This window comes from Pelodiscus sinensis, chromosome 1 (assembly GCF_052426305.1).
Source record: "Pelodiscus sinensis isolate ZL-2025 chromosome 1, ASM5242630v1, whole genome shotgun sequence".
In the NCBI taxonomy this organism is placed as follows: domain Eukaryota; kingdom Metazoa; phylum Chordata; order Testudines; family Trionychidae; genus Pelodiscus; species Pelodiscus sinensis.
In genome coordinates, this window is record NC_143052.1 from 51491774 (window position 1) to 51519247 (window position 27474).

A 27474-nucleotide genomic window follows, 5' to 3' on the forward strand; every position below is an offset into this window, starting at 1 on the left:
TGGGTGTCCTATTTCCCTTTGAGAAATATTGCCATCCTAATAATGGTAGATGTGGCTTTCAAAGACTCTGCGAGTGGAGAAAGCTGTAGTTTTTTAGATCAGTTCCAGGAAAGCATGAAAAGTGGGATAGAACCAGGTATGGAGATGTTTGTGGAAGTAGTAGACAAACAGTGACAGTATAATGGAAGGTGGATTCAGGGAGGACATCAAAAGAATAGGGGATAAGTAGGGAGAGGGAGGGTTGTGAAATGCGTTGAAAGTTTAAGACAGGAAGCCTTAATTTAATATGGTGGAAAAGTGTATTTATTGTATGGATTGAAAGGCTGAGGTGATTTGGTTACGCTGCCAGACAAGGAAGATGCACTGACCAATCTGTGTTGTGTGGAATGGTGGATTATAGAATTATGAGGATGAGAGAGACTGGTGGATTATAGAATTATGAGGATGAGAGAGATTATAGAATTATGAGGATGACTTGGATATGAAGTGGTGAGTTGAAACAGTCTATATGTCAACACTTGCTGCATTGGGACTGATGTCTGAAACAATTGCAATGGTGTTTGCTTCACAGTCTTGTGTGCATGTGTTACTGTGTGAAAGTGGAAGAGTGATAGACGAACTTTTTATATGTCTTGTGTCACAAAATGAATGACATCTTTCATATGGATAAAGTGTTTCTCTTCTTAGCCATAGATTTCATAATGTCAGGGAAAATAATTTGGGAATACTCACATTGTGCTCTGATTCATTATGTTCCAGTGTATTGTTTCCTTATAGTTGATCAGCTTTTTGCTACAGGTATATATAGCCGGGTTTTATCTAGCTATGTCATTGTTAAAGTTCCATTAAACAAATGGCTTAACTATTACTCATTATATCAAACTTGCTTCTAATAGTAAAGGCCACATAAAATAGTTAAGTTAGATAAAAGGTAAATGCGAAAATGCCGAAGATCAAACTTCGTTTGTCTATACCAGCAAATATATAACGTCTGTTATAATCATTACAGGTTTCTAACTTTTCTTTCTGTTATATGCATTCGTCTTTTCATAGCAGATGCTGATGAGCATTGACAGGTTGTCGTTAATTTATTAGTGAGTGTTCATTGCTTGATTATAAAGACCAACTTTGCTATTGTTTAAGACTTGTTTTTACAGTGTTTCTATTTTCTTTCTTCATCATTTCAGATTATGGCACAGGCTCAAGGCTTGGGGAAGAGATATCTTAAAGCCTTTTTTAAAGGCTTCTTTGTTGCTGTTCCCGTGACAGTGACTTTTCTAGACAGAGTGGCCTGTGTAGCAAGAGTGGAAGGAGCATCAATGCAGGTAACAAAACTTTTATTTACTGTTTAATTAAATCTGTGTGATTAGCAAGGCTTGTGTCTCCATTTTAAATAACTGATAAGCCAGTTTTAAAGGGAGGATTTTTCTTTTACCCCTTGAAATTGTGTAATAAAATTAAATATATGGCCAGGGCCTTATTTTGTGGAGTTGTCTGCTTTCTGATATGTTACGTGAATATTCTGTAGCATGGCAAGCAAAGGCTCTTCGGAGTAAAACTTCTCAAAATATTATAATGCCAAGGAACACAAAAAGGTATTCTTTCAACAATAGACCTTGTTCAATTTTTGACAAATTCAGACATGGTCATGTTGTTATAGTAAAAATTTCGGTGTGGAATATGCGGTCTGTGGAGAAGGGTGAGTTTATTTTTGTAATATTCTATTTAAAACATTGAACACTTGAATTTGAAGAGTTAGTACTATTATCAAACAAGTATTACTCGTCACTCATGAACAGGTAACATCACAATAAAGAAACTATGGAACTCATTGCCAGCAGATCAGGCCAAAATTATAAATGGGATTTAAAAAAGAGAATTAGATAAATTCATGGAGAATAGGCCTATCACTGGTCAGCATTGCCAGCATAGTCAGCAATGCAACACTATGCCCTGGGTGTCCCTAGCCTCTAAACACCAGAAGCTGGGAATGGACAACAAGCGATGGGTGATGATTGGCTGTTTTGTTCACTCTCTCTAAAACACCTGACATTAGCTGTTGCACTTCCTCAGATCTGCTGAGGAACAAACAAAGGTGGGCTGGAGCAGTACTGCTTTTGGGATTGTTTATTAGTACGGATTCTTAAGAGTAAGGTGTTACCAGATTTGTCCAGTACTCTGGGGTATGCTCATTTATCAGGGTTACTTTTATGGCACTGGGGAAAGGTTAACCATTCTATCGGTGTGCTGCTTGTGCTTACTTGTGCTCTCATTTGGAGCTGAATTCTTCCTGCTGCCAATTTCCCCCTCCCACTGGAGCTCTTCTGCAGGAACTAGGTTCCTCAGGATGGGATTCTTCCCACCTTAGTAACACACACAGACACTCACACCCACTACCAGAGCACGTCTGAGAGGACTGGGTAATCAGCACTCACAAGCTGACCCCCTCATATGTCCCTGGACTCAGCTGGCTGGGTTTCACAGCAATGCCACACTGCACCCTCATGTGCCTTTGGACTCCGTGGGCTGGATTAAACAGCACTTTAAGCTGCCATCCTCATAAGCCCCCAGGTTCAGCAACCCCCACTTTCACACCACAGTCATTCACTGGTAAACCACACAATGAGCAAACCCCACGGGATTTTGGGCACTACAGGGATCTTTAGCTTGGGTACAAGAAACGTGGTTGCAGAGCGAATGGGGAAGCCAAAACAACACCCCTTAAAGAAGAGTGAGCAAAAGAGGAAGAGAGAGAGAGAAGCAACCAGCTTAACAATGAAAGATATTTATTTCTGAGTAGTGAATAGATATCAAAAAGTTACAATATTAAATCTAAATTGAAAGTGATTACAAATGTTAGGTAACAATATAACAGTTTACATAGGGCGGGGCCAGGAGGCTTTGCTTAGAGAGATAGTGGATGGGGGGGCGGGGAGAGAGAGAGAGAGACCGAGACAGACCTCACCACTCCATGGATCTGGCACTGATCGGGGTTCCCAGGTGGTGATGGTAGGTGGGGGTCCAGAGGGCAGGAGACAAGCAGAACAGAGCCCCCAGCACGATCAGACAGGAGATGAAAAAGTCTCAATGGAACTGATGCAGTTTAAATCCAGGTATCAGAACAGTTTTTCTTGGGGCAATGATAGGTGTTTTTATAGGGATGGATAGTTCAAAGAGAAGAGACAATAGAGACTGATCACCCCTGGTTATGGGTGATGTTCCTTGAACGAGCTCACAATGCAACTAGGCAATTTCAGTATTTTGCATGTCATAGGATCGTTACTAGAATTGGTCTGATAACGACTAATTTGGGTGTGAACAGGCCTGGGTTCATTAGCATCTGGAGCAGGGATTTCCCATCAGGCAGTGCTTCTCTGCTTTCGGTGTCCCATAGTGCACTGCGGTTCCTGCCTTGGAAGAGCTGCTCTCCATTCTGTATGCTAATGAGATGTCCCTCTGATCCATCTTTAATGCAAATGAGGCTGGAGTGTTTCCTTAATTGTATCACCCTTGTCTGAAGCAGTTTAGGTATGTTTTCTCCCGTTTTTTCATTGCCTTGTCTTTTTGATTCTAGCAGAGGCCTGAGGGAGGGGGATGGTTTTCCATGAATGTCACTCCCTGGCTCCCAAAAGCACAGGGCTGGTAGAAAACAAAGGTCACACAGACACCCCTGTCCACCTCCCCCCCTTTCATGCTGGCAGTTTGGAGGCAAGCTTCAAGTGTGTTGTAGATTACTTTCTATTTCGCTGGTGTCTGGAGTGCTGGCCAGGTTTCAGCTTCCTGGACACTTGGTCATGAGTTTCCTTGGGAGAACCCTTCAGATCTGCAGGAGACTTTACTTTCTCTGGCCCAGTCCCAGGTTTCTGTTGTGCTGTTACACCTTGTCCAAGGGTGGATGGGGGGGAGCTTTTCCTGGCCGCTCATCAGTTGATTTATACACTTTACAGGATCTTTGTTTGCCTTGAAAGGTTACAGATCCTAAACTGCCTTTGATTGGGTATTCCTCCTTCACACTCATTCCATAGACTACATGTATATTCATAAGCATACATTAAGCATGATTATAGTTTGTAGCCAAAGTTCGACTCATGGCCTTGAGTAACAAGAATCCATAGTAAAAAACCTAACATAAATTGTTTTGCTTGACACCTAACAAACTGTAGCTAACAGGTCCAGGGTCAAGGAAAAGGGGAAAACCGAGGGGTATGGTCAGCTAGCTAGCAGTGGGGAAAAAGGGAGATGGGTCATATCCAACTGGTTACATTGGCCACTGTTGGACTACAGAATACTGGGCTAGATGGACCCATTGGCTTGACACTCTGTTTGTTTGTTCTTATCTTCATAAGCTAGAAACCAGATGGCATGAAATCATGCTAATACTTTATTTATTGGGTAAGTGATATTATAATTGGGGTTTTAGTGTATGGTTGTGTCTGTGACTCTGTCTGTTGCTTCATTGCATTCTGATAACCGTATTCCAAATGTGTGTAGTTATAGTATTTATCTTGCTCTGATTGTGTAATCCCCCAGTCCAGTGAAAGTTACGTTAGTCTAGCAAGGGGACTGTCTTCTCTGCCTACTTCAAGGTAATAGGCTCTAGACATTAACCAACTCTTGATTTCATGGTGTGGCTCTTTAAAGATCCTGGACTTCTGGAATGTATGAAGATCCTGGGATGAGCAGAGGCAGATGCTAAGAGAGCGAGAGAGGAAGTAATTTTGGAGAAAACCCAAGCTGCTGTTTCTTTAAGGGCCCAGAACCTGGAGCCTTTTGGTATAGTGTGGGGCTCGGCCTTCCTTCTCTTCCAGCCAACAGGATAAGTTCTAGGAAAGAGCAGTATATGTCTGTGTTACATAAAATGATTAAATTAGATACAAGTTGTATGAGAAAATGTGATAAATACTAGCAGTGGACAGCCTCCTGACTTGTGCCAGCCTAGAAGGAAAATGATGGAATTACAAATGGACCAGTGAGGGGATCCTGGTTAAGGCTGCATGGAGCTTGAAATTAGCACATAGGTCCTATGGAGGAATGTGGGGCTCCTGAATGAGGAAGAAATGTTCTTGAACTAGCTGAAGAAACAAGACTATGAAACTTTGGAACGAGAGTGAAGAAATGTGCTTTAACTCACAAACATACCCCTGAAGGAGGATCATGAGACTTCTGAATTAGGGATAAGTTTGCTTGAACTAGCATACAGAGTCCAGAAGTAGAATTTAAGAGAAGAGGGGCTAGACATGAGGAGCTAAAAGTATGTGCATTTGGGAAAAGACTAAATAAGACCAGGATCCTGTTTTATGTATGCAAGCTTAAATATAAATTATTGTAAAGGATGACGCACAATAAGGTAGACCAGCTTTGCGTCGGTGCAGCTGCATAGCTGTAGCGTGTCTCATGAAGACTCACTCTGCTGATGGAAGAGTACTCCTTTCTTGCCATAATTACTCCACATCAATGAATGGTAGAATCTATGTTGGTTGAAGAGTGTTTCCCACCAGCATAGTGAGTGTAGACACCACTTAAAGTTAATGTAACTTATATTGCTCAGGCGTTGACTTTTTCATACCCTTAAGCAACGTAACTTCCCTCAACTTAAACAAAGGAAAAGATGGGATAAGAAACTTACCATCTCCTATCCCCTTCCCTAGCAGCTAAGAAAGTGGGAAGAGAAAGAAGACCGTTTCTCCCACCTTCAGATGCTTCAGGAAAGGAGAAATGTCATATATATCACACAGCATCTAGCCATATATAACATGAACAGTGAGTCCAAGAATAACCCTTGTGAAGGAATCCCAGGATCAGTCTGTCTTTTAGCCAGCTAGGGTTGGGAAAGCAGGCTTGCATGTCACCGTTTTTTTTTCCCCTCTCTCTCTCCAGCATGCTGTGTCTCCTAGACTTTCTTTTTAATTCTTTGTTGACTGTTGGAAAATGCTGGTTCATAGTACTTGAAATGTTTTGGGCTCAACAAGACTTTCAACAAATCACGTTTCCCCTGGAAATCTGGCAGGTTTCTTATCTCACCTAGTGGGCTACTAAGGAGCCTGAACAGTTCATGGCTTTGGGCTTCCCACCATGCTGACTGGCACTGGGCTGGGCCTGACAGACCAGGATTCCAGATTCTCATAACATCGTAGGGCTGCCCTGAAGGCATAGATTTCAGAAACTCTGGCACCTGGTGATTCTTGTCAATTTTACTGAGGCCCATTATTGTCAATTTCAATTACCAGATGCCAGAGTCTTGGGGAGCAGATTTCACTTTTAAAGTGTCAGTGTTTCTGAAACACAAATTTCATGTAACTTCCATTTCATAGGAATCTTCAAAAATACTTGGTTTACCAATTTTCAAAATGTTGACATTTCCCACTAACCAACTTCAAGTTTTGGCTTGGTCTGCTTTTGTCCAGTAGCTGAAAAACTTATGATAATGTTTGTAAGCCATTGATTCAAGACTTCAGATTTACATCTTCTGAAAGGCAGCATCACCAAAAATACCATACATTCTAGTGTTGTGCTGGAATGTTGGTTTAGTGTTGATTTGAAGGGATGAGCCCAGTGGAACAGTGTAACCTAAGGCAGAAGAAAGGCTCAAGGTTACACCAGAGACCAGTTTGGCACCAGATGGACAAAAAATAGACAACCGGAGAGATGGTGTAAGAGCCACCTTTTTGTATAACTAGATGTTCTACTCATTATCTTTTTGTATAAGCTAAGTTTGAATACGCAAAGCGCATAATTCTATGCTGTATAAATATCTCTCACTCTTGCATCATGTCATTTTTTCAGAACACTGCAAACCTTAGCTAATTTTAAACATTTATAATTAAATACTCATTTCTGTTTTTGTGAAGATTCATTAAATCCAAATTAGACCACTGTTTAGCAGATACATTATTTAAAAAAATACCTCTTTCACTGCAGAGCTTAAGGCAGGTAAAGTATAAGTCACTGGTTTAGAATACCATTTCTTTATCTTGCACTCCAGAAAATGATTTATGATGAATGCATTTGAAAGCTATAGGATAGGAGGAAAAGTGAAGTTCAGTCAGCATGTAACCTTATTCATGAATAGTATGCTTCTGTTTGGTGTATGATTGTGTTGACTTTAAGCTCTGAGTGTCTGATCTCCAAGATTTGATTTATACTAGACTGCTTAGACTCTTAGCTGGCTTTTTGCACTCATTATTCTGGCTCCTGCTGAGTTTGAAATTAAAAGTTCTGACAAGAAGCAAGGAATAGGGCTTTTTTTCTTTTCAGATTTCCTGCTTTTTGTTTTTGTTTTGAACCCAGAATGTGTAATATTGCTCCATAATCACTAAAGGTTGTAACTTTTTTGATACTCTGACAAATATACTACAAGGACATCCTCAAGATAACCAGTACTTTGTGATTTTTTTTTCTAGGGCTATCAACCAATTAAAAGAATTAATTGAGATTAGTTGCACGATTAAAAAATGTAATCGAGATTAATCGTGTGCACTGCCCCTTTGAAATGCAGTGGTGGCATTTCCAAGTGGCAGCACTGCAGGAGCCCGGGGTCAGCTAGAGTCCCCAGCTGACCCCGGGCTCCATGCAGCGCTGCCCTTTGGAAGTGCTCCTCTGGCACCTCTAAGGGGCAGCACATTAGGAGCTGGGGATCAACTGGGGACTCCAGCTGATCCCCGTTTCCTAGTGCGCTGTCCGCTTCAAAGGGACAGCACAGCATTAATGCCTGAGATTAATATGTTCAAAAAATTAACGCTGTAATCCTTCCCTGCATTAATCACAGCCGTTAGTGCACATCAGTTGACATCCCTAATTTATTCTCAATAATTATAGCAAACTTCACACACACACAATTGTTTCTTGGTGATTTTGCATTTTCACATTGTTGAGAACCACTTGGCTCAAACCTTTCTTCTGCTTAGTCTCCTCTTTATGAGTATTTACCACTAAACTATAAACTAATGTACCATTTAAATTTATCACACTTTATTGCTTCATTACTTGTCTTTTTTTTCTTTTAATTTCCTATATGTGACCTTTGTTTCTTAGACCATCAGAGTTTTATGTGCTCATCTAACATAGCGCTATTAATAAAGGACTTCAAATGGATTAGTGTTGATTTATAGCATTGAATATATGTGACAAAACAGCTGGGATGCCAATTTAGTGCTTTGGATCTTGGAATTTTTCTTGTAATGTTGATTATATGCTTATAGTATTACTGTCGTAATAAATGCACTTTCATTTTCAGTCTTTATATCTGTTCATGGCTTCTCTTGTTGACTTACAATGCTTTCTGTCTCACACATTAAAGTTTGCTTATACTTCAGTGGATTCATCATGTTTTTTCCAAATGATGAGGAAAAAGGAACCCCTGATGGTTAATGAATGTAAGGATTCATATATCCAAATTAGTTGCTTTGAAATGTGGGATTACAAAATGAGCTTGCAATTTTATCTGCTATTTCAGCAACAAACAATTGAATGTACTATACCAGGAATTTAGTTTGATGATGAATAACCTCTGACAGAATGCACCTTCCACTGTAAACACTTCAGTAGCAAATATTTTTGAATATTATAATCCATTAAGCAATGTACCTTTAGTAACTACTTATTCTATGGCAATTTTCCCCTTACATTATTATGTAATATTATGATTCCCATGACTACATTCCTGTGCCTGCATCCTTTTTTCAGACTATAAGCAAATAAGCCTAGACTTTTAGATGTCCATTAGCAGCATAACAAGTATCAAGTTAATCATTATTTATCATTAATGGATGTATTGTTTTCCTCTTACTTATGGAACATTGTGTCCAGTGAGGCTCCCATTATATGACTGGGACCTCAATTTACAAGCTTTTAGCATTAGAAAGTTAGTAATTGGAGAATCAAAGTGCTGCGTGACTTCTGCACTCTTGTTCTAAATTAAGATTTATGTGTCCCGTTTGCACTGAGCTATGAAGCCAGGAGCTTGAAGAAACTAGAGCACATTCTATAGACTAGATATATGAACAACATTCTTGGATTTCCCCCCTAAAAATAACAGCATTTATAGGCCCATTTGTTAACCCTCTTTCAGAAGTAGCAGGAGGTATATTTGTGATGTAATTTTTTAAAACTTGGGGTTTTCCTGCTAATAAAAAAGCATGATGTGTAAGTTATAAACACACTTTTCTACATGGTGTCAGTGTTTGGGAAAGACAGCATAGTTTATACTTTCTTCCAGAAGATGTAGGAGACAGTAATTGGTAACATAAAATGAAAGTCTTCTCCTTCATGTTTTCCTCCCTTCTTTTGTAAGACTTTATCTTTACTCCCCAGAAGATCGATGCTGATGCGATCAATCTTTCAGAGTTTGATTTAGCGACTCTATTTAAGATTTATTAAATTGAACTCAGAGGGCACCCCTGCTGGTGGCTGGTACTGCTGTTCTTGCAAGGAGTAAGGGAAGCTGATGGGAGTGTTTGTTTGCTCCTGTTGGCCTCCCGCTGAAGGGACAGCACCAAGCTCGGTTTAAGGTAATCCAACTCTATGTATTCTGTGTAGCTGGAGTTGCACCTTTAAACTGAGCTTCTGAGTCTAGTGTAGACCTGGCCCTGGAAAATTGTTTCTCTGTGTCTCAGTAAGGTGTCACTTAATTATTTCAAGATGCTGTTGTACAAAAGAAGAAAAGGAAGTTATCCTAAATTTGAGCCTATCCCTTGGATGTAAATATTAAAACATCTAATAACGAATTGGGCACCAAGTCTTTGCATCTAAACCAGTGGTCCCCAACCTTTTGGGGCTGCTGGGTGCCCGGGGGCGGGGCTGCTCATGCGCTGGGCACCCGGGGCAGGGCCACACATGCACTAGGGGCGGGGCTGCACATGCGCCCGGGGGCGGGGCCACCCATACGCTGTGCGCCCGGTGCCGGCACCACCCATGTGCCACGCTCCCGGGGCCACAACTGCTCCTGTGCCACAAGCCTATGGTGGGGCTGCCCATACGCCACCCGCCTGGGGCTGGCGCCACTCATACGCTGCGTGCCCGGGGCCGGAACAGCCCATGTGCCTTGCACCCGAGGGCGGGGCTACCACTGCCCATGCACTGCGTGTCTGGGGCCGGCGCCGCTCCTGAGCCATGCGCCCTGGAACCGCCAGTGCCCATGCGCTGCGTGCCCGGGGCCGGCGCTGCTCCTGAGCCACGTGCCTGGGGCCGGCACAGCTCGTGCACATGGGGATGGGGCTGCCCACGTGCTGTGCGCCCGGGGCCGGTGCTGCCCATACGTCACATGCCCAGGGGACAGCACAACCCTTGCACCGCGCGCCCAGAGGCGGGGCCAGCCCCGATCACTTGGTGGGTGCACAGAAATGGCCTGGTGGGCGCCATGGCAGGGACCACTGATCTAAACAAACCATGTCAGTAGTACATTTTTAAAACAGTATCCTTTTTAGACTCTGCATAAAGTTTACAATGCTGTGGAATATAATGATTTTAATATATCTGCACGTATTTAAATATGTGTATATTGTCACTAATCTTCAGAACAGAAAACAGGGCTGCAACTGGTAGGCTGCAACTATGTTACTAACTTGCTATTTGTCCTTGGGTGGATCAGTTTACGTTTCCATGCATTAGAATTGCCATCTGTAAAATGAAGATAATGCTTACTTAGCTCACAGAAACAAGGTTTTGTGATTTCTGATGAATGCTGACAGTCTTTTGAAAGCTGTCTCAGCATAAGGTGTGAAATGTATCTACTTTTGGAGCCAAGGTTTCAAATTCCAGCTGCACTGAATCCATCCTCCAGCCCTTTTGTGTTTCTCCACATGAAGACTTGTCTTAGGCTATATTACATAAGGCTATGTTACATGCCAACCATTTATATCAGCAAAACTTCTGTCACTCAGCAGGGTGGAAAAACATCCTCTGAAGGCATCTCTACTACACAACTCCCCATATTTTGAAATAATAAGGTGAGCATCCACACTACCAAGCCTGTTATTTTGAAATAATGGGCTTATTTTGAAATAACTCCTGCTTGTGAAGAGGAATAACTGGACTGGGCTCAGCTGTGCAGGGCTGCCCCTTTGAAATGCAGAAGCAGAATTTAAAGAACAGTGCCACACAGCTGATCTCCGGCTCAGCCTTGTGGTGCAGCTCCTTTGAAATGCCGAGGCAGTGTTTCAGAGAGGTACTGTGAAGCCTGGGCTGACCTGGGGACTCTCCAGCTGACCTCGGATTCTGGGGAAATGTGCAGCATTTCAAAGCCGCAGCGCAGCATGGAGCCCGGGGTCAGTGGGGGACTCTTGAGTCCTCTGCTACCCCTCGGTTCCATGCATGTGCTGCCACTTTGAAATGCACAAGAGCCCCCACTGGGGCTCGTACATTTCAAAGGAGGAATATGGAATTGCCTATTGAATAATCTACTGGTAAATTAATCGATAGTTAACATCCTTAGCCTTAATCAGTCACTCAGCATCACAATCAGACTTTCTGCAACATATGTTTATCTGGAAGTTGTTGTTACAGTCATCTGATATCCGTATATTCCTGAATGTTGTTTTCTGGCGAAACGTGTTATCCGTTTCCTACTAAGGGGTGCTTGCCACTAACTTCAGGGTTCATCAGTCTACCCCGCTCCAGTCTGCATCTTCAGTGTGCTTTAGTCAATAATTATTTGGTGCCTCAGAGTCTCCGGTCACTCCTCTGACTATCTGGGCATGCAGTGGCCTTCACACTTATCTCTCCTAAAACATTCTCTGTCTTATTCACCCAAACAATACATTTACATAATTGTAGCATCGAGCAAAAGGTACTTCACTTTAACAGAGTTACAGAATCTTTCACCATTAAACTTCTTTCTGTCTTTTACAAGGCTTTACATAATACCGACATCACTATGCATTACAATATTCCATTGTTTCACATTAACATCAGAATGTGCTAACATCAAACAGAACTGGACGTAAGTTAACAAACTGCTTTATGCCTATGTGAGGCCTACATCTTGGCTGCGTCTAGACTGGCAAGTTTTTCTGCAAAAGCAACTGATTTTGTAGAAAAACTTGCCAGGTGTCTACACTGGCTGCTTGAATATCCACAAGAACACTGACAATCTCATGTAAGATTGTCAGTGTTCTTGCGGAAATACTATGCTGCTCCCGTTTGGGCAAAAGCTCTCTTGCGCAAATGCTTTTGAGCAAGAGGGCCAGTGTAGACAACGCGGTATTGTTTTGCGCAAAAAAGCCCTGATAGCGAAAATGGCGATCAGGGCTTTCTTGCGCAAAACCGCGTCTAGATTGGCACAGACGCTTTTCCGCAAAAAGCACTTTTGCGGAGAAGCGTCCGTGCCAATCTAGACGCTCTTTTCCGCAAATGCTTTTAACGGAAAAGTTTTTCCGTTAAAAGCATTTGCGGAAAATCATGCCAGTTTAGACGTAGCCCTTGTGTTTAAGTCTCTTAAAAGATAATCAAAACTGTAGTATAACATACATTCATTATAACTAACTAACTTATTACCTACAAGGCTACATTTATGCAAGAGATCTTACTGTGATGTAGCTTCATTGGTACAGCTATAGTTTAGACAAAGTGTTAGTGTGTGGCAAACTAGGGTGTAAATGTTTCAAACATAGTATGTCAAAGGGCACTTTGAACTTTTAATGCATGGCAGCAGGATCCACATGGTGACTTAGTGCACATTAGGCCAGTGTGCTGCAGATTTAGACTTTTTTTTTTCTGTGCACTAAGTCTCCATATAGACTAACCCTTAGGTAGATGAGTACCTGGCAGTGCATTGTGGGAATCTTTCCCTCTGATGCACTCGCTTTAAGGAATTTGAAACTGTTCGAGCTTCCATCTGGCTGACTTCTGTATGCATTCAATGGCATGCCTTGGGAACCTCAAGCAAAAAACTTATTAATTCTTAAGAATACTAGAATAAGTGGCATAGATCTAACTCAAAAATACAATTATAAATAATAAACATCCAATATACTTTGATAGTGTTAACACACCTTTACTAAACGTCTTAAAGAAACAGTATAACTGACTGAGATTACATGTCACTACTAATTTAAATCCACCAGGCAGTTGAATAAAATCAATTAACAAATATAGTATACAGTAATACATTAAATATATCTAACTGGCATTTACATTGCCCCCATTTACTCCACCCACCTCCAGATTTCAGAGTCTTAGGTGCTTGCATGGCAGTGATTGAAAATTTGAAGATGGAGAAACACTGTGTTGGTTTTGTACATCAGACCAGCAACCCAGCCAAGGTAACATGCTGCACAGTCTCTGAAGACTGCAGTTGGCTTCACCAAATGTCAGCACCTCTGGCTCCTGGTTCGACGGGAAGATCACTTAGCTTCTCTTCAGACAATTTCTCTGCTATGCTCCTTCCCTTGCAGGTACTTTCCTAAACAAGAGTGCGGGTTACTCAGTTCCTACACTGAAGACCCACCTCAGTCAGCTCTAGAGTATAGGCACCGCAGTAGTCTCTCCCTTGGCTCCAGTGAAGCTGTCAACCACTTTTGAAGCTTCCCGCTCTATCCGAACTACAGCATCTTTTGGTTTCCTAGCAGCAGCTCATGGTATGGATGGAGCGCCACATGAGCAACCTGAATCCTCTTGCCTCTCACTCCAAATGGAGCCTGCTCTCTTTGCACTCACTCTTTCCACAAGGCATCATGAGAGTTGTAGTCTCTGAGGCTAGACTGCAGCACACAGGATCTTGCCAACTGGAACATTCCCAATAAAGTTCAGAGGCCCCTCTTGTAAAAGGACATTTTAAAAAAGACTGTCCATTCTACACAAGACATCAGAAATTCTATGGCACTTTAATTTGATTAGGGGTTTGTGTTTTTGTCATTGCTTCAGTGTCTTTTCTCTTCACCATCATGCAGGATGTTACGAATTCATTGGTTGCTACCCCCCTGTCCAGAGATGCTTGAATTTCAGTGGCATCAATCTAATTTGTTAATCATTTGCAAAGAAAAAGCTATGTAAATATATCAATTCTTTGATGAAAGACACTGTATAAATTGAATGTATTATTATTATTTATTTATTATTATTTTATTTTATTATAAGTGGGAAATAACATTTTAAAAAATTGGTTGTCCACTGAAATATAGTTGTAATAAACTGATTTTCCTTAACTGGTGATTACTGAACATACAGTTTGCTAAATAGCTATGTTTATACTTGGCATTTCTAAACGTTATGGCCAAGTTAATTGACTTACATTGGAGTTGTGCCGATATGCACCAGTGAAAATTTGGTCCTGGGAGTTTAAACTTGCAATTAAAAATGAAATCATCTTTAGTAGTAGCTGACGTATCTTAAATGACTGTTTTATGGCCCGTTCTTATACTGCTCTCTGTGTTGTCTGTGCATGATCTTCATTCTTGTTGATGTGACTTATACTTACCTAAATCCATTTTTGTCTTGTGTCCATAAGCTACATTCTTGATTTCTGTTGTATGCTAATAGTAGTATGGAGAATTTCAGTTGAATAACAATGTTCATGTTGTATATTGTACTTTTACTATAAATGTATGTTGTTTAACTAGATCAGCACCTAATATAAGTAGGCTCCATTGAACATACTTTTCTCAGTGGTGGTTTAGATTATGGTTCCATAAAGCCAATGGCCAAAAAATTTCATTCATTTGAGTAGGATTAGGATTTGGTGCACAGATGAAATGGGAAAGGATCAGGATCTGAGGAGACTTAGGTGGAATGTTGAGTTTCTTACTTTTAACATAAAACTGTTTTCCTCTTTCCTTAGCCTTCCTTGAATCCAGGGGGAAGACAAGTATCTGATGTAGTGCTCTTAAACCATTGGAGTATTAGGAACTATGAAGTGCAACGTGGAGACATTGTGTCATTAGTGTAAGTAATTTCAAATACATTTCTTTACATATTTATGTCCATCTTGAACCATTTGCATTGTAATAGATTTTATGTATAATGCCATGATATATTTATGTATGTTGGTAGTGAAACTATACAGAAAATAGATAGTATGAACAACAAATGCATTATTATTGTAAATTTTCAACATTTAAGAGCTCTTCAAAGGGTTCATTATCATTTGCTTCAAAGGAGAAAAATGTCAAGAACTGTGTTATATAGATTTTTACAAGAATGGGCAAGGAAAAAAATATAACACAGTAAGGTATTTGAGATTTCTAATCAAGTACAGTGATCAGTTGAATGATAATTATGGATTTGAATAGAGTAGATAAAAATACATGGATTAATGGGGCGTGTGAAGACAGCATATCTTTGAATTTATGTTGCTTTATGAGTATATTTAATTCAAGAGAAGCCTCTCCTCCCCCCCCCCCTTTTTTAACTGTTTAACATATAGTAATATTTTTGCTGGAAAAATCAGACTCCCACATTTAAATTTAAGTAAGATCACAAAAATTAGACTTCTTTTTAAAGGACAACTTTATTAAAAAAAACAAGTTATGAATTAGAACATGGAGGCCTATCTATCAAGCCAAAGGGTGGCACTGTTTCTCTGTTAAAAATCTTCAAGACCATTAAAGGACAAAAACTCCATTTCAGTTTTAATGTAATGGAATGTCAAAGTGTGCATAACTGACACAATGATATAATACATTCTCATAGTATATGCTTGGATGGTTTAAGCTTAAGGTTTTTAGTTTTATAAGTAAAATGCACAGAATATAGACTGCAACTGAACTTGACTTTAAAACTAATTTCCCTATGTTCCCTATGTATTATACAACTGTTTTAATAGACCATGTTGTTATGGCTACCTGTCTACTGAAGTAGAAATTAATATATACATTTTACTATGAATGGTTACAGTAAATATATAAAAAAATCTGTTCTAAAGCACATTGTTCTTTTGTAAGATTATTTCTGATTTATTTTTCTGCTTCTCATATGGGTTTTTCTGGCAGATTTTTCTAAATGCTTTGAATAAATGGTATATTATTCATATTTGAGACACCTTACACTTAATGGAGGGCCTCCAAATTCAGGCCAGTTTATTGACTGACTGCATAGAATTAGTTTCTGCGTGTGTGTACATACTTGTGCCCCAGTCAATCCTAGAGATTACGTTAAATACATTAGTAAATCTGGTTAGTAATTACTGGACTGAACAAGAAGGTCAGTGAGTGTAACCAGGCACAAAGTGGAATAACATGGTTGCATCGTCATTTATGTTTTCAAAGATTCCTTGTTATCATCTGATCCATCCACATGGATTACTTTCACTTTGTCACCCAGATGCCCTGTTTTTGAAACCTTCTTGTTACCAGCCTTTTACATGCTGGGTTATACATTTATGTCCTCATTACTCTTTTGTCTTCTGTTTGACAGGGTTGTTTCCTCTTAGCTGGTGATGGAAAGAATATCCACCCATGTGGAAGAGGTCACATAATAGCCATGCAGCTGTACTGAGTTTTTTCCTTTTCTCTTGGGAAGTGTACAAAAAGCAAAGAATAGTATGTTAAAAGGCCACTATGAGCACAAAGGGAAAAAAAGAGATGAAATTTAAGAAGATTCAGTATAGTTTTCTTATGTAGAGATATTAAAGGATACTTTGTATGTCATTCCTTAATTTAGAGAATCTTATTATATGGGTTCATTAGAAATTGAATTAAAGTAAGTACACTGGCTTTCCCTACTTCCTTCAAACTTTGGAGAAGTTTGGATCCAAATTTTGTGACTTGGGCCAATATATCATACGTTTTAAAGTCTGAATATAGCAATATGATGTGGTGAGCATTGTATGCTGTAGTACCCCAGTGGAGAGATTATGCAGGCACGTGTTTATTCATTCAAGAAACTTAACTTCTGGTACATGAGTCTTTTATTGAGTAACTGGGTTAATTTCTTTATCTTATTCATCTTGATTCCCTGTCTATGGTTATTTGATTCATTGGTCAAAACATGTGCAGTCTGAGTAATTTTACTAGTTTATTCTTGCATCAAGTGTTTGATATGGGCATCATTATTCTGCTCATTAGGGGACTCAGTTGGACTCTGAGATTACGAGTATGCTTCACTACACATCTTAAAAAATCAGCAAATGCATGTACACTGGCGTGATACATAATTGCTGGTTGTAGATGAGATGCAATTATACTGACTGTGGCATTAATCCTTAAGTATAAAGTGACATATAGGGCTAGATTCTGTTTCTGGCTGTTGCTCTCCTGGCTATAATGTGAATGAGTTATGATGAAAAAATTTGGTTGTTGAGGTGAAGCCTGTGTAGGTTTGAAGATTTATATAATCTAGTGTGATTTCATTGTTGCCTTTTTTTAGTTTTAACCCATGCTTATAGATGGAATCCTGTGTTTGAGATCCATAAACACTGAAGCTTTGTTAACAAAAGTGGGTGCCCTGTGTCTCCTGTGGGTGTGCATATGTTAAAACATTAAAAAGTCTTCCCCCCCTCAGTTTATCTAAGCAAAGGATAAATCCTATAGAAGTTGAGCTAAATTTTCCAAACCACAATGGTTCAAATTGAGGAAAAATGAATTACTACTAGGCAGCAATTTAAAATGAAACGTCTAATGACCGTTCCCCCCCCCCCCCAGTAATTTAAATTAATTTGAAGTACAGTATGAATATGAAGTAAGCCCATTGTATGTGTCTCATACGCGTGCCATTGGATCTGCAATTATTTCCTTGTATCTTTGTGTAGGGTAACCTGTATCTGAAAATGTAAAGCTTTTTTTTTTTTTTTTTTTTTTTTTAAATGCATGTAATTTATCTTCAGTGATTAGAATCTGAGAACATAAATGATGCGCACACAATTAAAAAAAGAAGTTGTATTAATGCAAAAATAGTCCGTACTCCTGTGGGTCTCATGGTAAAAAAAGTTTAGATCTTATAGTGACTTCTGTGCAGATAGAACTCTGAATCTTTGTGGAGCACCACTAAAATGAATAGGCTTCACCCACAGAATTGGATTACAGAAGTGGAGCATATTTTGTCATGTTGCCTATTGCTGGTATGGGGATATCTTGTGTAATCTTTATTTAGAGAGACATTGCCAGGGAATGATTTATGACTCTTAACATTTACTTTACACGTGTTTATTGAAGATCTCTGGGATCTGGCAATAAAACTTCCCCTCCTCATTTCTGTTACTACAGGTTACACTTCTGAAATCTGGCATTCTCTGGTCCAGCAACATTCGTGGTCCAGTAGGATCATGGATGCTTCTGGACCAGAGAGTCTGGGCGCCTAATGGCAGAAAGACCAGCAACCTGGCCAGGGTGGGGCATAGCAGGGCTGGGGGAGCCACGCAGAAGTGCTGGGTCAGGGTCATAAAATTTGGCAGAGCTGAGGAACCTTGGCTGCCTGCAGCAGCACTGAGCTGGAGAACTCCGTCCGCAGGTGGCAGCATGGGGTTGGGAACCAGAGAAGCCCAGCAGCACACAGCAGTGTATGCCCAGAGAACCTTAGCTGCCCGCGCAGTGCGGTGCCAAAGAAGCCTAGCCACCCACTGCAGTGTGGAGCTGGGGGCTGTAGAGTTTAGCTGCCTACAGCAGTGCAAAGCCAGGGAAATCTGGTCATCTGCGATGGTGTGAGGCCAGTGCCAGGGCCAGAGAACCCCAGCTGCACATGGCAGCCTGGGGCTGGGAGGCAGTGACAGTATGACAGACAGCCTGGCTGGGGAGGGAGTAGAGGGACTGAGAGGCAGAAGGCCAGCTGGCTCTGGGTAGGTGGCAGGGGACACCTTCCCTGGTTTGGCAAATTCTCTCATTCGGGACCGGTCAGGTCCTGAACGGTGCCTGGCCAGGGAGGTCCAACTTGTAATTATTGGTACTTTTAAAGAAAAGGGTTGGTCAGTTTGTTTACATGAGTAATCCTGACAGTACATTTTTAATTCAGACTTTTAAAATAGCAGGCATATAACATATTTTAATATAGCTCTGTCACAGCTTCTTGTACTGCTTCATTCAATTTACTTATGGCTGATCAAGGTACAGTTTGACGTAGAGGTATAGTGGAAATAAGATCGCTCTGATTCTAAATCCTGATAGTAGAAGCAAATTGTAAACATAGGCATGCAAATGAAATTTTAAATAAAGTGGGCACACTTGGATTCCATTTGAGAAACTTTTACATAGATGATATCTAATGTGAAAAATGAAGCTTCTATAATTACAGCATATAGTTTTCCACATTCACTGCTAAAGTTGATCTTAAGGTTTTGAAATTACACCTTTAAAGGACTGATATTAAAGTTGACAAAGCACTAAAATACATACATTGTAAGGGAGAATCTTAATGAAAATATGTATAACACACCTTTTATCTGGAAACCTTCCCCAACAGTCAACCTTCTGTACTTCATGTCCTGACGTACTGTGACATATTGCTGTGGCTGTGTGCTATTCCATAGATTGCGTTTCCCATCATATTGCTGAGAGCTGCATTTCAATACTTGATGAAGTATTAAAACAAACGATAACAATACCTAACTCTTACATTGAACTTGTTGTTTGTAGCTCTTGAAATGCTTTTCAAAGCAGGTAGTACCATTATTTCTGCTTTACAGATGGAGAAACTGTTCTTGGCAACTTTTTCAGTGTCACTCAGCAGGCCACTGGCTGAGCTTGAAATTGAAACTAGATCTCCTAAGTACCAGTTTGCTGCACTGGTCCACAGTGTCTCTGGCTGTAGTCAAAGCAGTTTGCAGGAATTTCCTGATGAATTCTAACAAAACCTCCAGGAGAAAAGTGTAATGCCCTGTATTTCAAATATACTATTACAGGCAATCCTTGAGTTACGCCCCCCCCTGCATTTACGACCGCTCTGCTCCGGCCCAGTATGGCCTTTTGCCTGGCACAGCCCTCGGCTGGTTCTGGGCGCAGTTCGCACAGTGCCACTGGATCTGGGAGATGCGGAACTGCCTACTGCCTGGCACAGCCTCCAGCTGGTTCTGGGCGCAGCTGGCTCCAGGAGCTGTGGAGCTGCCTACCTCCCGGCCTAGCCCCTGGCCAGCCCTGGGCACAGTTTGTGCTGCTGGCTGTGGGAGACTACAAACTCCCAGTTTCATGCTTAATCCACTAAATACCACTTTACTGCCTGTGATTTTATTTTGTATTTTAGCTTATCAAGAACTTTGGGCTCCAGTACAAATTATACACTTTTAATTTCTTTTTAAAGAATACCGTAGTCACTATTTAAATACAACCATTTCAGTATTGACAACACTAAATATTCAGGCCCCCAAAATAATAATTAAAAATGAATTTGAGGTGCTTCTTCCTTCTAGTTTTTGAGCCTTTAGGGCTTACTTGGGTCACATTTTCAAATATGTCTCTGAAGCGAGGAGGTCTAGAAACTTACTCAGATATTTGTTTCCAGAAATGGAAGCATTAAGTAAGATAGCAGATTTCAAGACTTGTCATAAAATAGTGAGAATTGGCGATACTGAGATTTGTTACAGTCAAATGCAACAACTATTTAAAAGTGTCTGTCAAACCTGCATGACTGATTAGGTTAGGAAATGAAGATTGTTGTAGAAATCAAGCTATAGATGGAATTTTCGGTATGCAGAAATCAAATGAGGGGCTTGTGGCTAGTTTAGCTTAACTTCTTACGTGGGAACAAATTCATAAATAAGTAATAGCTACATCTTGTTTGGACTTGTTGAGAAAAAAGATAAAATATGAAAAACAAATCATTTTTAATAAAAGGAAAATGTTTTCCTAATCAAACACACACGAGCTGTACTGCCTGTAATGTAAAAATCTCATCATTTATGACGTTCTGAGTCACAGGTTCACTGAACACAGTATCAATTCACATATAACTAAACCTGTGAGAATTAGTCTGTGTTTATTTTTCTTTTTGAGCTATGGCTGATATTATACAACATGATTAAATTCTGTCATAGCTAGGAGCATTATACAATAAATTCAGATAAAAAATTGCCTTAGCGTTACCTAGTTTAAAATTTAATTGTGACTTCCATTAGGGATGTAAGAGTGTAAACGACTAACTGTTTAACTGATAAGCGGATGTTTGTTAGTTACATTCAGCCTCCCAGGGAGGCAGCTTTGCTGTGGCAGGGAAGGGAAGTCTCCTTTCCCCAGAGCATGGCTGGCAGGGGCTGGTGCCCGGCTCCTGGGGAAACTTTGTTGAGGGTCCTGCAGTATAAAGCTAAGCTTTATACAGCAGGGCCCACAATCCGGGTAACTGTGTAACTGCTAAGGTTTTAAAAGTTCACTTAAAATGAGTGCATGGGAATAAACCTTCATTTACCACCAGTGACAGCAAAAGCCTTTTCATCACCTGCCTCAACTGACCGCAGTTTGGCTGGCTAGAAAAGTGGGTATTTCTTCAACTGGCATTTTTCACTATTCAGTAAAGACTCACATGCTACTTCTGGAGATGGAGTCAGAGTGCATGGAACCTTGACCCTCTGTCCCTGCTTGATCTGATACGTCTCTATGGGCATGTCTATACTGCATCTGGGAGTGAGCCCTCCCAGTTCAATCCCACAGAGTTGTGGTGACGGCACTGTAACTCAGACTCTAAATCTTGAAGGGTGGGAGTGGAGTGGGCTTGAAAGTTCAAGCTCCAGCCCAAGCTGCAAACACTGCTGCATGTAGTGCACTAAGGAGAACTATGCTAATACTAGCCTGTGGACCTGAGCTGGTAAGTGCACTGTTGGAAGTAGTTAGAACAAGGGTGGGGAACCTTTTTTGGGTCAGGGGCTGCTGACCCCCAGAAAAATCAGTCAGGAGCCGCACACAAGTGAGAAGCAAAAAAGAAAAAACAAACCCTAACTGATGTAGCTCCCAATTGAGAATCAGAAAGACACTCTCCACATTCCCTTCCTTCACCAAAGCCTAAGGGAGCCCAGGCCAATAGGTTTAGTGTGCTTTAGCCCCATGGCAGGATGGTGGGAGAGCTGGAGCGCCAGCACAGGCTTCCCAATGCAGGGAAGAAGCCCCGAGCCTGGGGGGGCTGCATCTCTCCCTCACCCCTGACTTAGAGACATACCTGAGATACTATGTATATCTGTTATGGATGTGTGCAACTGTCTCTGTTGTTCTGTCACTCTGATTTCTTTCTGCAGCTTATATAATAAAAATGGTTGCTGTGGTCAGAAAAATGGTCAATTATTTATCACAAAATTTTAAATTAAAATTTGAAATTCATAATTCAGGCTGCAAATTTGATAGAAACCAATATTTAGAATGTTCAAATAGTAGACTGAATTAACCAGCGTTTCCTTCCTTGTAATAATTTTCAATCAGCTCTCCATAATGCTCATAAGAGGTTATGTATTTTGTATTAATTTCATTAATTGGTCTGTGCCAAAAGTTAAAAAAGATGATCTGTACAAATGTATTTATTGAAAGAGTGAAACTGAATTTTTATCAATCATTGCTATGCTGAACAGTCATTCTGAAAGATTCACAACTACTAAAAGAAATAAATGTAAACTTAGCATTTAGAATGCAGTGTGATGATCATAGTTTGCTTCATTTTTTTTAAATTTCAGAAACTTTTCTTTCCTGTCTCTCGTACTGAACTAGCTATTGAGAGTACCTCTGCTTGATCTTCTTGACCCTTCCGGGTTCTGTTCTGTTCTGTTCATCTTTAGGGCCCAAAACATAGTCATCTGTCTGCTGAAATGCAGAACACTGCATGAAGAGGTTGTGCTGACAAAGAAGTTAAATGATCACTTTTGGTGCCTTTGTGTTCTCAAAAGATCCTCCTCCTTTTGTGTCTTTGGCTGGAGACAGAATTTTCATTATGTCTTTTCCTGATTAAAAAAGCATGTGTTTAATTCTACTTTTATTTTCTTATTTACTTTATGATCTTTTCTTAGCTTAGATATTGTTGTATATTGCAGGTTTTATAGAGTTGGGGAAAGATAAACCTATTGTACATTGTTTTTGTAAAGTGGGTATATTTTGTTTCCCAAAGAATGTTTTTAGTTACTGTGCACAATCCTGTATTTCATTAAAAAATTTAAAAGTGTTTAAAAATGTTAAAAGTGGGCAGGAGTATTCTAAAAGGGCAATTTTTGTTGTGATGTGGAAATTGAAAAGTTAGAGGAGAAAGTTGCTCCAGTTAGTCCTCCGCTCAACTTTCACTTTCCCTAAAGTGATCTGGCTTAACCAGTTTGACTTGATTGCAGGAATCTTTCCTTTTGATTGGTAGGCTGGCTTCCTTGAGCCAAAAAGTGCCACTTGTATGAACATTTTAAAAGTTCACAATTAATCTTTAGAATTGGAAAAAGAAGTGGTCTGTTTCCTGTTAGGTTAATGGTGTGGAAATCAATTATAGGTCTAGCAAACCTCATGAAAGGAATGATTCTAATAGAATAATTGTGCAAAGAAACACTTTTCATAACATGATAAATGTTTTCTTCCACTCTTTGATCTGAGGAAGTGGGTCTGGCCCACGAAAGCTCATCATCTAATAAACCATCTTGTTAGTCTTTAAAGTGCTACATTGTCCTGCATTTTGCTGATGATAAATGGAGTGTATGCCAGCCAGTGACACCACCATATTGTATTCTGTTTTATTGCCGTTCTTGTACCTGATTGGTCATCCAGGTATCTGCTTGCCATTTAGGGTGAAAAAGATAAAGAGTACATAAGAATGGCCATTCTAGGCTAGACAGACTCTTGGTCTGACCCAGTATCTTGTCTTCCATCCGTGGCCAGTGACAGATACCCCAGTGAGAATGAACAGAACAGGTAATCGTCAAGTGATCCAAATAATCACTAGTTGCAATTTGTATTGTCTTTTTTGTTAGCACACATGACAGGTTGATAAACAGTTTTTACACTCGTGGATAAGCTGATCTGATTCTGACTGAAGCAAGAACATATCAATCAATATTGATAAAAGAAACAACTTTTGCTGTACTGCAGCAACTTTCATTAGAGAAAATGATTACATCGGTCATTTGATAAAATAGATACAATATAACTGAACAGAAATTTGTAAAAGGATCAATCTCCTCTGCTTCAAAAATAAATGTTGAGACACTGTACAACAAGAGATGATTACCTTCATTAGCCTTATTCCAATGGACCTGAGTTTGATAGCCAAAAATTACTATTAAAATACAGGCAGTCCCCGAGTTACGCGGATCCGACTTATGTCGGATCCGCAGTTACGAATGGGGTTTGCTCTGTGTCTCCCTGGTCTGCTGGAGACCAGCAGACCAGGGAGACGGGGAGCAAAGCCTCTGAGGACGCCGGCAGCGGGACAGCCGCGGCGCGTCTGGGCTGCCCGCGTGCTCCGCAAAGCCGCGGAGGACCCAGGCGGCGGGACCGGGTGTGTCTCGGTCCGTCGCTCGCGTCTCCCTGGTCTGTTGGGGGGGGGGGGTGCAGCTAGTACGCCCCCCCCCAGCAGACCAGGCTTTTCTCCGGACGCCTGTGGTAGAGCAGCTGGGGCGCTGCCGGTTGGTCCCGCAGCGCTGCTCTGGGCGCTACTGGACCAACCCGGCAGCACCCCAGCTGCTCTGCCCCAGGCGTCCTGATTCAGCCGCTGCTGGTTAGTTTCAGCAGCGGCTGAATCAGGATGCCTGGGGCAGAGCAGCTGGGGTGCTGCTGGGTTGGTCCAGTAGCGCTGAGGAGCGGTGCTACTGGAGCAGCCCAGCAGCACCCCAGCTGCTCTGCCCCAGGCGTTCCCAAGTCAGCCGCTGCTGAAACTGACCAGCGCTGACTACAGGAAGCCCGAGGCAGAGTTGCTCTGCCCCGGGCTTCCTAAAATCAGCCGCTGATCAGTTTCAGTAGCAGCTGACTTGGGGACGCCTGGGGTTCTTAAGTTGAATCTATGTAAGTCGGAACTGGCATCCAGATTCAGCCTGTTGAAACTGATCAGAGGCTGATTCCAGGAAGCCCAGGGCAGAGCAACTCTGCCTCCGGCTTCCTGTAGTCAGCCGCTGGTCAGTTTCAGCAGTGGCTGAATCTGGATGCCAGTTCCGACTTACATACAGATTCAACTTAAGAACAAACCTACAGTCCCTATCTTGTACATAACCCGGGGTCTGCCTGTATATGAATAATTACCAATATTTGCATATTGTTATTTTACTATTTAACTGGGAAATGGCAGGCTGCAATCCTCATTCAACTAAAGTGGGATTGCTAGTGTGTGTGTGTGTGTGTGTGTGTGTGTGTGTGTGTGTGTGTGTGTGCGCGCGCGCGCCTGCGTGCAATTTTTTTCTCCCCTTAAAAGGCTGCAATGGTGATCTAGTAAAAAAAATCAAGTTAAGGACAATTGTACTGGATATAGTACAGTCATTTCACTTGGTATTTCTACATAGTCTGACATGTGTAGACTGATTCAATCAGAAAACTGGGAAAACTCCCATTGACGAACATGGTCAGGATTTCACATGAGGTTTTTAAACCTCACATGTGCAAATGCACATTTACCATTATAAAAATTTTGCTTTTGCCTGACTCTGCTCCCACTGAAATAAATTGGAGGTATTCTGCTGTCTTCCATAGCAGTTTTAAGTAGTGATTGAAAAATAAAAGGATATGAGTTATATTAAGTTTCCACCAGAAATGTAATTGATTCTAGAATGTGAGATAGAGGAGAAAAAAAAATAGGATTGTATGTGATCATGTATGACTTGAATTAAATATTAGAAGTTGATCATGTACTATGGTGGTGGGAACAATGTAAATACATAGGAAAGTGTATGTGTGTGTGTGTGTGTGTGTGGAGGGTAGAAGGGTCCCAAAGAAATCTACAAATGAAGTAACTTTTACTATTCTTTTTGCTATTCAGTGGAATAGTAAGCAGTATAGGATGGAGTTTTCTCTGTTGTTCCTGATGACTAGCAATCATAGTATTTTGAAGACTGGGGTCTAAATGGGCAGCCAGCTGTTTGAAATATTGTAGAAATTACACCTATGATTTGATTGGCTGGAAAGCCATCTGTGATCCTGTTACCGTGGCTAATTTACAGCATGATGGTTGACTACTTTGTGAAGGTCATGTTGTGCAAAGGAAGCTTAAAAGCTGTCCTGGCTTAGAAAGATGTAATTTTTACTTTTTGAAATATTTATAATTTAGATCCTAGGAACTTGCTTTGATTTCAGAGGAGCCTAATGATATATAAATGCCTGCTGTGATGTATGTACACTACTGTAAGATAACAGAGTACGTCTTAGACATTTTTTTTATCCATATGAAGAATGTGGGTAATTTGGTAGCAGAGCTTTTAAAAGTAGATAACTGAAAATTTTTTAATAGGGTGCCTGCAAACTAGTGCCCCTATGTAAATAATCAATACACAGTTGCCTGCAGCAAAGCATTTTATTGGCCACAATTTAAAGAAGTATGAAGTTAAGAATAATGGATATAGCACAATGTTAGGCAGTTTGGAGTTGCTCAAGAATAGGAGTGGGCAAGATATGGCCCGTGGGCTGGATCTGATCCACCAGGCTTCTGATTTCACTCTTGGCCCATTCTGCCAGGACCCTAAATCAGGCTCTCTGCCTGCTGCAGTCCCTGGCTGCTCAAAATGGCTGGCTGCTCCCTCCCATGCATTTCAGCTGGAGTTATTGTATTTTATATATTCCTTTTATCTTGTTACAGACAGAACATGGGCCAAGATCATCTCCTTCTTCATTGCATCCATGAGAGGAAACAAACAAATTTTCGGTGGGAGCGTGGGAAGCCTACCTACTCTGGAGTTCCTAAGCCTTGCAGAGCCCCTCAGCTACCTGAATAGCAATCTCTGTATGCCAGTGTGGTTCCTTCAGAACAGGGTTACTGGGATCAAGCCTAGCTTTAGTTGCTCTCTGCAGAAAAGATTATACAACTTTCAGTGGCATAGCACCCTTTTCACATGGAGAGGAAGAGAGAGATGTGGTTGGAGGATCTTCTTTGTGCAGACATTTAGAGGTCAGGAGCTGGGCTTTGTCCTGTGCTGCACTGATTTATTCCAGGTTTTAATACCAGTATATATGTGAGCTACCATGTTATTTCTGGGCAGGGTAATTGTAGCTGTAACGGTCCCATGACATTAAGAGATATGAGTGAGCAACTGGGGATGGATCACTTGATGATTAACATGGGTGGCATGTATCCTAGTTTGAGGGAGGCTATGCCTACTCAGTTTTGTGTGACCCCACCCATGCTCTGCCCTGAGGCCCCCTTCTTGCCACTTCCAGGAAGCATGCTGGAGCTAGGGCTGGGTTGTCCAGCCTATGGCTGGGGCTTCTATGAGCTAGGACTGTTTGCCTTGTGCTCAGGCACACAGAGGGGCACTGCAGCCTCCAGCTCAGTGCTTGGGCAGCCTAGGAGTTGGACAACAGCGCTCGGGAGTGAAAGTGCTTAGGGAGCAGGAAAACTGTCAGCCATGGAAGGAGCTGGGGACCTCTTGCCGGTGAAGAAAGTAATTCAAGGCGGCAGGCACATAGCATTAGGGGTAGGTAGCACTCAGCTGCCTATCTTTAGGCCCTGGATTGGAATCCCCCTACTCACATTCTG

The 27474-nt window shown here is 41.1% G+C and overlaps 1 protein-coding gene across 7 annotated transcripts in view; it reads left to right on the forward strand.

The window, feature by feature from the left end:
• IMMP2L (inner mitochondrial membrane peptidase subunit 2) overlaps positions 1-27474 on the forward strand; it is a 779606-nt gene that overhangs the window by 33017 nt on the left and 719115 nt on the right. For all 7 annotated transcript variants that reach the window (XM_075929730.2, XM_075929739.2, XM_075929733.2 and 4 more), the window contains exons 2-3: positions 1188-1325; positions 14771-14874. In XM_075929730.2, the coding sequence (XP_075785845.2) occupies positions 1191-1325; positions 14771-14874 (239 nt within the window). In that variant the 5' untranslated portion in view covers positions 1188-1190. The remainder of the gene's footprint in view (positions 1-1187; positions 1326-14770; positions 14875-27474) is intronic.